The sequence below is a fragment of the Meleagris gallopavo genome, chromosome 3 (assembly GCF_000146605.3).
Source record: "Meleagris gallopavo isolate NT-WF06-2002-E0010 breed Aviagen turkey brand Nicholas breeding stock chromosome 3, Turkey_5.1, whole genome shotgun sequence".
In the NCBI taxonomy this organism is placed as follows: domain Eukaryota; kingdom Metazoa; phylum Chordata; class Aves; order Galliformes; family Phasianidae; genus Meleagris; species Meleagris gallopavo.
The window spans coordinates 30737464-30748955 of NC_015013.2; the positions used below are offsets into that span (position 1 = coordinate 30737464).

Genomic DNA, 11492 nt, shown 5'->3' on the forward strand with positions numbered 1-11492 from the left:
GTAGAATTTTAAAACACAAGTACCTGCAGTGAACGAGAACTGGCTCATTCTCTATTCTCTTTGGCCTCATGCAGGTCACAAACTCCAAGAAATCCATGGAGTCATCAGGAACACCATGATCAGGCCAAGCAACATACTGAAGATGAGTGACAGTGTGTTGCTGTTCTGTCTAAAATACAGTAAGATTTGCAAAGAGTGTTCAGTGTTACAATTCCTGCGTTGATGTTTATTAGGTACAAGTCACAATTTTCACATAATCTGCAAATGCTGTAAGATGTCAATGACATTGAAAACATTTGTCATTTTATAATTCAGAATAATGTATAAACATGTAATTCTTAGCATGTAACAGACACTTCCTAAATAAACAAGTTTTACTTGTGATCTAAACAGATTAAAAAAAAACAAAACAAAAAACGAACAACAACCCCCTCAATTCTTGGAGACTTTCAATTTTTAAAATTTATTGACTCTTGACCTGTAACACCATGACATCAATGATTCACCTAAGGTAAAATGCTATGCAACTTACACAACAGTTCAAGATAGACTGCAAGAAATAGCTGGAAGCCAAAGAAGAAACATTCAGAATAACACCAAAATAGCGGGCATCAGAGCTTCCCAATCACAGCTCAACAGCATTGTTTTGATTTTACATTTCATAAAAATGAGGCAAGCGCATCTAATGCTACAGGAATGCTACAGTAGCATATACTAGTATGCTAGTAGCATACTAGCTCAATGCTGAAAGGTGCATTTCACTTGTTCATAACCCGTAGAACGTTAGGTCCTGCCATAAAAAACAGATGAATGCCATTTTAATCTCATTCTGCAATCCAATTCAATCTCCCAAAGTATAGCTGCATATCTTATCTAAATACACCTCTGTATGTATTTACAGACTGTTAAAATATAAAGTTGCCTCTAACATTTGGTTGTTGTAGTTTCTGTTAAAAAACTATATATGCTAATTGTAAGCATATAAATGATTTCTGTACTGCCACAGGACATATTTCTGTATGAATGCAAGCTAATTATTTGAAAGATTTTGCTATATAAATAACTAGTTTTTTTTCCATTCAATCATACTTAAAAGCAATTTTACAGAATGTCTTGCATTTTAGCTCTTTGCTAACTTTGATTATGAAACCATTCAGATTGGGCTCAACTGTTACATTACAAGCATTGCCAATGATTAGTAGGAAAAATAAAGCAAACAAGAAGCCAAAGACTGAGCATTGCTGCATTGTGCAGTGAGGATATATCACTCTTCATGAACTAAGCCTTCATATCATTCCTTTATTTCTTCCACATTTAGCAGCAGAAACACTGTTAGTTCTGTTTGACTGATGTCCATAGCCAAAGTTAACATTTGACACTTACTGAAATAAAACCATCCTTTATCACTGCACAAGTCTATAAAAGCTGACCTCTCTGTAGTTGTCTGTGCAACAATGCTTTATTGATGCTAGAGACTTGGAGTTTTATTTATTTTCTTAAGCGTACAATTACTGGAATATATGACCTGTTTCAAATGCCTTCGACTTCTGCTTTTCTCTTCCATTAGAGCAAGGGGTTCCACTCCCAAGAGAAAACCAGTAAAACAGAGAAGAAGACAGAATGCCTACTGTTTATATATCGAGCAGAAGTCTAGGGAGTGATTTAATTCCAGGCAACGTAATTACAAAAATTTATGTTTATATCCAGGAATATGAAGACACATGCATCTCATACTTTGCTTCTTGAAGGCAGAGTCTGAGCAATCAGAATTAAAATGTCTAGAGTAAAGTCTAAGTGGACTATAAGCTGATATTAATGACCAAACTCAATGTAACTCAAATTGTAAATATTTGAGATCTATTCATCAAAAGAACCCACAATGACAGGAATCTCTGAAAGAAGCAGCATGGCCTTTTAACTACTTAATAATCCACATCTGAAAAACTTGAGTCGCTTTTTTTTTTTTAAAGTAGCTTATAAACATTGAGTACAACAAGAATTGTACATGCTGTTAGTCCTCAGAACAGTTTCTTCTGGTGTGATCATAGTCCATTTTCTGCTGCATGCCTTATTTTTTTCTAGAGGACAACATACTAATTTGTTAGCTAATTTCTAATTTCCACAAATTTCTCAAGTTTCAGAGTAATTTTCTAGTCATTTGTTTTCATATAATCAGCTTGCTATTCTTTTGGTTGTGCTGTTCTGAGATGATTCAAACTGTTAATAACTTGATCATTACTTTGCTTGTCAAAATGCTCAAGTATATTTGTGTTAGAAATAGGGTTTTTTTTACAACTCTAAGAAATATCTCATTCAGAAAACACAAAACTGTTACTAGAGTTCATTATGTTTGAGTGATTGGTGTTTTCCTTTATTTGTTTTTACTTTCCAAGTCTTTATACTCATAGTGAATTGAATTGGTCAGCAGAATACTGAAAATACATGGAAATAACAGGCATTACGAGTTATGCATGTATGACAAAATCTAGTACTCCTAGGTTAAATAGACAAAAAAGTGCTAGAATTATATTTAATGGTCCCACAGTTAGCTCCACTAAGCATGTCTGAATAACAGTACTTATTTTTAAACAATTTCTTCCAGACCCTGCTTCTTTGTCAAAAACTGGTAACGAAAAATGAAGAGGTAGACTTTCATTACGCTTAAGCCACTTTGCAAACCATTACCTGTCTGCAAGGCAAATTAAATCATAATTAGTGTTTCTTTTTTCACCCCACTAAGATTTTAAGTGACAATCATTATTGTAATATCTGAATTGCTGACAAATGCAGAACTTCTCTTTAGAAAATCTGGCTTTATAACTCCTGTTTTATAAGTCCAAACATGTATGCACTCACTGAGACAGCAAGAGCTGCTCGTTGTCCAGTTGCTACATTTGCCTAACTTGACATTATACACCTTGATGTTTCAATCACGTGGACAGATTTCAATTGTATTTTGTGCTTGCTATTTCCAGAGATCAGTTTCCACACAGGTAGAACTACGAAAAGAACACCTTACTGCAAATGTGACTTCACTGTGGTTAGGCTAATATCCTGGATTTCTGTCAAAAACACCATGACCTTTTCTAGGGTTGGCAGAGATAACATCAAATACGTGCTGTAACACTTCAGAAATAAATCTCATCTGTGTAGATCTTTAGCAACAAAAATATTCATCCTTCATCTTTCTGCAGATTGATATCTTGTTTCTCATAATTACACTGAAAGGCAGGCTTCGTCATTTCATTTTGCTAGATGGATTCTCACTGATTAATAAAGGAGTCAGGTGTTCTTCAAAAAAAACAGCACACACACACAGAATTATAATACTTAAATAAAAGGAAGGAAATTTAGGTTCAAATAGTCAACTTTAATTTTTCTTTTCACAAAACTTGAACAATTCTGTTTGCACTGTACTTCTTCATTTTTTCTTTTTAGGTTGTAATTTTATCTTCTAACAATGGTACTTCTACAACGTAGAACTACATTTACTTTGAAACAGTTCTATCTTCTTTGAAGGAAAATGGTACACTTCTAGCTACTGAGCTTTACAACTATATTGAAAGCTGAAACTCTGTGATGAGGCTTAAGGCCTGGTTTGTGAAGGGTAGAGTGGTAACTTCTTTGCACCACTAGTCCAATCTCACTATGCTTTTGAAGACCTCTGCCATAAAACTTATCAACATTCTGTTCTTCAGCTCTTTATATTCAGAACCAATTCATTATTTTTTTCCCCACAGTGAGTATTTGACAGAATAGAATACATTCAGTCCAGATACTTCCCAAAGAAGTCTTTAAAGTACTTCTGCAGTGCAGTAGGTTCCAGACATTTATGACATGGTCAAATTTATATAAATGTCATTGGAAAAAAAATAAAAGGTCTTATTTATAATGTGTGGAAACATAAGTTTCAGTGAAACAACCTAAGAGTCTTTAATGTGAACAAGCTGAGTATTTCCCTCAAACTGCTGTACATCATGCAACTTGCAAAGAAGACAAATGGTGTGGAAACTTAAGCCTTAAGAATAGAGATCTGTATAAAAAATTAGAAAGACCATATTTTCAGTTGCTGATAGAAGAAGGTGCTGCTTATTTACTGCCTACAATTAATCTCATATCAATTTTACACCATGACTAGAAGGCCTGCAAGCTGGTCATTCACAAATATAAAGATGTCATTATTTGTCTTGCAATTTTACCTACTTGCAGCAAACAGCAATATCCTCCTTAGCAAAACGAATTCATGCCTATTTTTTTTCAATTTCTTTGAATTGATAATCCAATCTACTTATTTTTCTTCAAACTATCCTGTCCATCATTGTGATGTCAATGGAAAGTGATAGCTTATAAATTAAAAATAAGCTGTCCACTCAAAATCTTATTTACATTGTCATTATTTGTGCAAACGCTCCATATTCTGACACAAGGAATTGTCTTAATTACATTGACTTACGTTGTTTATAAGGTGTCAGTGCTCTCTCTTGTGGTGCTCAATTGTTATTATGGCAATGGTTTAACAGGTCTTTAAAGGATGAAAATAATCAATATTTTAGTATCTTTACTTCTTTTCTTTTTGGTTGATTTATTTTAGTTAAATCAGGAGGAAGAATGATAATGCGCTTTGGAAATGACTACAAGTAACGTAAAACGTGACAGAATGAAAAAAACCTAACTGCAACATTTCTTATTTCAAGGTTTTTGAATACTATGCTCCAGCAAACATTGTCTCCCTAAGTAGCACAGCAGGATTCTAGTTAAATTTAACTGAAATTGTTTAAAGACAGAGGAAACTAGAAAAATAAACGTTGAGAATATAACTAGCTGAAATTGGAGAGGTCAGTATGTTCCAAGGCAATTATCCCCAAAGGTAACTGAATGAAAGGTTTTCTTCAGGCTTTTCATCCTATTTTTTCAATGATTAAAGCAAACACTTATCTTGTTTTACGAAATAGTGCGCTGTGTGATGAATTTATCAGTTACAATTCTTTTTCCTTTGGTATGTTTGTTTTGGTTCCCCAAAGCCTTTCCCTCCAAAAAACAAACTTAGTGTTTTCTGTGCTTTTCTTGCACAGGATACATTTCAGTTTTGAAGATGATGGAAAATTAAACCATATTTCTTTTCATGAGGCTTAGAAAGGCTACATATGTATTTCATACATTTGCAGTCATTTGCTTCAGTTTCAGGTAAAGAAGCACCAAGATAAACTGAGACAGAAGAATCCTAAAATTTTTTTAGTTCAAGTCTTCTGAATATATCTGAACAAAAGGCCAGGGGCATCATTTCGTAAAATTCACTTTTGAGCAATTTTCCTCTAAAGGCAAATTTGAAATCTATGCAATTTAATACACACAAAGATTTTTCACAAACACGCTTTTCCAATCAAAATCAAATCTCTTGAGAGTTTTGAAGCTTTATCCATCTTATTATGAAAAACTACTTGTCTTCATAAAGACCAATCCAATGACGCTCACTATAGATCAGGGAATGATAAAAACCTGATTTGAATTTATATGACTTTTGATGTATTCTTTACAGAATTCAACAATATTTGTGAGTGAGAGCGCATATAAGGCTCTGCAAAGTATACTCTTAAGCAGAAGATGCCCCCAGAAGAATAAGTTCACTCAGCTCCAAAAAAGTAGCTCAAAGGACGTGAAAAACTAGGAGATAATTCATTGTTTTTTTCTCCACTACATTTTGAAATAAAAGCCTTTGTACTTTGTTATTTTGAAACACAAAACTCACATGGGGCTTTCAGTTATTAGAATCATATTTTTAACTGCATGGGACAGCTGAATAGTGAGTGTTTCTTTGAGTGTGACCATGTGACCACTCCATTTAAATGTATATGAAAACCTGTCCTTAGTGAAATAGATTTAAAAAACCAGAAAAAAAACAAAACAAAACAGAACACAATCAAAACAACCTCTTCCCATAGTAACACTTCCACAGGGGTCTAGCTTTAAAATGATTTTAAAAATTATACCATTTTGTCCCACGGCAGCAAGCTCTCCACAAGTATAAGCCTTTGCAGTAGAAATGATGTTCTCAGCTGATAGCTACATGAGACAACTTTTTGTACAAGATCCTTGAACTTTCACATTTGTTAGCATGACTACAGAAGAACAATCTATCTCAAAATACTTGTATGAAAAAAATCACCTGCCCCATTCTCGCTAACATTTTTACCTACCACACAATGGTAACTAGAAGCTAGAAGTGACGCATACTGAATACAATCACTGTTGAATTTACCCAAAATTTTGAAACAGTGATAATTACTAACTGGGAAAAAGAATCTGAGGGAGCTTAAGCTAAAATTTACAAAAAGGGTTAGATAACCAAATTTAATTGGCAATCAACTAGTTTGAATGATAGTGAACAGAAATTTGCCTATATATTTTCTGCTTTAGTGAGATTAGATTCTTCTGTACTGACATTCAAGTTTATCACTTAAAGAGCAGTTGGCTGAAAAACAGAACGAAAAGTCATAGTGCTCCCTGAACAGATGGTTTCTTATAACTAGCATAAACCATTCCTCTTTTTAGAAAATATTTGTTCAATATTCACAGAATATTTAAAAAGAGCTAAAGAAGGAAATGTATAAGAAATGTTAGTCAACCTGTGATCAAAAGTCAAACTTTATTCCCTATATTCATGCTATGGGAGACAGAAATGAGACCTGAACGTTAATTTTACAACACAAGCTCATGTGTAAGTATTCCATGTATTTCACTTCCTTTTTAGTTTGTAAGCCTCCTATAAGCATAGAATATTAACAGCTAAAGTAACTAAGTGCCATACATAAATTGAGTACATTGCATTTGAGATTCAGAGCGATTTTTTATTTTTAAACTCTAAGAAAAGATGATAGAAAAGAGCTGGTAAGATTCTGTGTTCTGAAATGAACATTGCTGCAAATTGATTCTCTGCTAGCTATTCTAGGCACATGTGCCATTAACCAAGTCACCCATACTTCATCCTTGAAAGGACACTGAAAAAAAATCTTACTGAAAATCTGTGTATGAAAAATCAGTGACTGCAACAGTGTTTACAGTAAAGCATCAAACTTCTTCATGAAGCTCATTACAGTATCTGTACAGTATAATGGATTAATATATTACAAGACAATGCAACTCTTCAAAATGTATGTTTCTGAGAAAACCTTAAAGAAATTATTATACTGCACTGATCTGTATTCTACACACTCATCTTTTATAAAAATGTATATATTCACACAGCATACAATCACCTATCTGCATATATGTATATATTCAGCTTGCTTAGACATAATTTAAGACAAGAAGCATTTACCTCAACGTTTGTAATCACCATTTCTCTAACAACATATGCAATTGTACAGTCTTCTGAGTGGCATCTGACACGAAAGCTGCCATACTCCATTACATCTGGTGGATCAGGCCAATACTGATGACATTTTGTCTGCAGAGACAAAGGAAAATTAAGCGCACATCAAGACCTCAAACAAGTACTTCTGTTTCCAGAGTTCTATCCCATGATTCAGAAATTGAGGGAACAACTGTAATCCTTTGCTGGTGATAATGTTCAAAACTCAAACGTAACATGACGGAACAGGATAAATCCTCTGTAAACTTGTGTTATAGACATTTATAATAAAAAAATGCAAATAAATTGGATGCAAGCTAAAAGCTTTCTGCCAGAGACTTCAATTTCTGAAAAACTATTTATCAAAGTTTGATGAGTACACTTCTAATTCACTTTCAATCACAAATACTGAATACAGTATCAAAGCAACATATCAAAAAACAACCTACTAGGATAGTACTGAAAGAAGTAAACTGCTTGCAGCATTGTGTAAAGAGCTTGACAAGAGATATCACCAGTGCCCTGCTTACTAACGAATCTTTTCCCATGCAGCTGCATAGAACTCCACTGAGCATCAGGATACAGCTTAAGTACAAGCAGGTGGGCATGCTGTGCATCTAGTTTCCAGTTAAAACTCTTGCTTATCTATTTTTTTTTCTTTCTTTTTCTTTCTCCAATCAGCTGTTAGCAACAATACAGCTTACAGTGAATATATTGCTTTTCAATTCCATAAAGTAACTGGATTAAAATTCCCTGGAAGATACTATATAGCTTTAAAATCCTATTCTATGTCATCACAACAGTTTACAACTTATAAAGCATGTCTCAAATACATTAGAAGTTAGGCACTACATAGGGCAAACACACCTATCTATAGCAAGTCAGCCATTACCAAACAACCTTGTTAATTCAATTTTACAGTGGAAATGTCTTGGACTCTGCACTAAAACCAATAATCTTTACTTGTTTTTATCAAAGATGACTGAGAGGGAGAGTAAGAGGTAGGCAGTCTGGGTCACACAGGTAGAAAAAAAGAAAGGTGTGCTGAACTCAATGAAATGGAACACTATCAATTTTCCTGGTGCACAAAAGGTCATGAACTGTAAAGTCCAGTGAAAAGGTGTATGACAAGTTTATTAAAAAAAGCACATCTTCAAGAAGCATTTCCTCATAAAAGCAAAACAATCACTGATAAGTTTTATGAGGTTCCAGTTTATGATGACTCAAAGAAGAAAATGTAAGTATTTACTTTTCCAAAAGAGTATTTAAAACTAAGTATCTATTTCCTAAGTTTAAAAGTCTAAATGCAAAAATGTGTTGAAACTTTAAAAGCTCCTTTAAAAAAAATGAAGTAGTAGACGAAGTTGTGAATCACTCAGTAACAAAAACTTCAACAGACCTTGCTTTTCACATGCAAGTAAGTCAAGTTTCAGAATGGATGCAAAATCAACACAGTATGTAAGTCAATATAGTATGTATTTCATTGCACAAAAAAAAAATGGAGGTGATCCAGCTGAAGGTCTCCTATACCATGGTTGAAGAAACTGGGTGTGTGCAGTCTAGAGAGCAAAGATATAGTGGGATTTAAACCAGGCATCTCATATCTAAACGGTGATTTTAAGAAGTGCGTTGTTTACACAAGGATGTGTAGTGGCAAAGCAATAAGCAATGGGCGGAGGTTGCTTCAGAGGAAATTACTGCAGGATAAAATAATAAAATTCTTCACTGTTAAGAACAATTAACCTTTGGAATACAGGTGAGAAGAATTCAATGTTGGCACTTCTTAGGCCCAAGGAAGAGATGGAATATCTTCTGCTGGAATTGCAAAAGACTTGCCTCAACAGGGACCTAAATAACTGAATCTAATACTTTCCTTTCAACAAAAGGACATGACAAACCTATTCATTACTAATCTCACTTACACAAACTCTGACATAAATAAAAGTCAGCAGGTTTAATTCTGTCAGCTAGCACTAGCTAGTACTTACTAGCTAAAACTAGTAAGTACTGAAACAATAGATTCCATTTTCAAACTGGACCACAAGTTTTGCTCAGAACTTCCAGGCATTTGCTGAGTCACTGGGAGAGCAACTGCGACGTAGAATCCAATTCTCATGAGAAAGGACAGAAAGCAGTACGTGGCTGATCAGTAAAATTCAAGTCAATTCTGATGATCAGACAGCTGGTTTGCTTTCAAAGAAACAGAAAATAACAAAGTCACACAGTTTGTCTTCCCCCAGTTAATTCAGAAAGCCTGGCCTTCAGAGAAATTGTTCAACGGAATAAGATGGTCTACATTAGGGTTCTTTAATCACAACAATGGGAAGAACGATTTCAAGGTGTAGTATTTCTTCAGAATACAAAAACCTGAACACACTTACCCGCCCACGTTCAGTGAGTGTTGTTAACATAATGATCAGTGACAACTTGTGATCCCAGACAACTTGCCAAAAGTGTGCACATGTGTGAGGAAGAGGTCCTTGAGTAGCAATGTACCTATTCACAATGCCCACAGAAGGAATTTCCATCTATAAATAAAAAGAAATTTAAATACAATTAGCTCTCACTATGCAATACTATTATTTTATTTTTAATATTCAGCATTTCATTCAAACAAAGAACATTTTGAAGGAAGTTTAAAAACTAAAGTTGAGCAATAAGACAATTAAAATCACAATTTTTTATGTGATAACCTTTAAACATTTTATTTAAACCAGAACTATAGATACTAAATCCCTTCAGCTGAACTAGGAAGAACCAAATAAAAGGTATCTCTGTTTTCAAATGTATTTAAAAATGTGAAGCTGCAAACCTTTCCAAGTTTTCTTTAATATTTTGTAAGAAATAATGGCAAATTTACCAAAGGTGCACTAGTAAAAGCTGCAAAATGGCTGATAGTGGATACAATAAGAACAGCTCAAACGCTTCCTAGGCTATCGAGGTATTTACTGAGAAATCAAAGTTGACAAAATACCCAACGTAAGTTGTTCTAAAATACTTTTAATCTCCATGACTGCACTCAGACAGCAAAACACTTTCAGCAACTAGCAAAAACCTCCAAGAGACTTAACTGCTCTGCTTCATTAGTTTAATGCCTAGTTATTCATAGTCAGAGAATCACAGAATGGCTCAGGCTGGAAGGAACCTTAAAGACCATCTACTTCCAATTCCCTGGTATCGGCAGGGCTGCCACCCCCCAGATCAGGCTGCTCAGAATTCCATCCAACCTGGCCTTGAATGCCTCCAGATATGGGGCAGCCACAGCTTATCTGGGCAGCTGTGTCAGGGCCTTCCCATCCTCTGAATGAAGAATTTCTAACATCTAACATAAATTTCCCCTTTAATTTAAAGCTGTTCCCCCTTGTCCTGTCACGATCAGAGAACATAGAAAGTCAGTCTCCTCTTTATAAGCTCCATTCAAAAACCAGGAGGTTGCAATGAGGTCTCCCTTCTCTCCTCCAGGCTGAACAAGCCCTCAACCTTTCTTCATAGAAGAGATTCTCCAGCCTTCTGATCATCTTTGTGGCCTCCTCTGGACCTGCTCCAACGGCTCTGCAGTTTCCTTGTGCTGGTGGCCCCAGGTCTGGAGATGCAATACTCCCGATGAGGCTGAGTGTAGGGGAACCTGCCATGTCCTGCTGCCCCCTCTCTTTTGATGTAGCCCAGAAAAGTCACAAGATAAACATTGGAAAGCAATTTTCATTTAAAAACATGAAAGAAATAGTCACGAATGTTACCTATATTCTGAGGTGCAATACAGAAATAAATATTAAATCCCACAAATTTATGCTTTGCAGTATATGAAAATAATGGTGTTTCTATCTTCTGTGTGTCAAGGCAGCTGACTGTTTCACAGGCGACACTTGATGTTTTATGGTATGAATCTACACAACTTTTATATTCAGGAATCCCACAAAATTAAAAAAAAATATAGCTTATTCCTTAAAGTGGCTAAACTTAGTCTGCTATTACAATACAAAAAGCAAGCAAGTGCAGATTATCATATGACTTACATTCACATAATTTGCATTAATGTAATCTTCATCTCCCTGCAGTATTATCCTTGTGGCATCGTCTGCACACAAAAAAAAACAAAGAGGGAATCAAATTAGAAAATAAGACTCTCATGTTTCCCTTTTAATGA

The 11492-nt window shown here is 34.8% G+C and overlaps 1 protein-coding gene across 4 annotated transcripts in view; it reads right to left on the reverse strand.

The window, feature by feature from the left end:
- PTPN3 (protein tyrosine phosphatase non-receptor type 3) overlaps positions 1 to 11492 on the reverse strand; it is a 156098-nt gene that overhangs the window by 8160 nt on the left and 136446 nt on the right. For all 4 annotated transcript variants that reach the window (XM_010708587.3, XM_010708588.3, XM_010708589.3 and 1 more), the window contains 4 exons: positions 11362 to 11423; positions 9730 to 9876; positions 7316 to 7444; positions 24 to 169 (listed from right to left, as the gene is read on the reverse strand). In XM_010708587.3, the coding sequence (XP_010706889.2) occupies positions 24 to 169; positions 7316 to 7444; positions 9730 to 9876; positions 11362 to 11423 (484 nt within the window). The remainder of the gene's footprint in view (positions 1 to 23; positions 170 to 7315; positions 7445 to 9729; positions 9877 to 11361; positions 11424 to 11492) is intronic.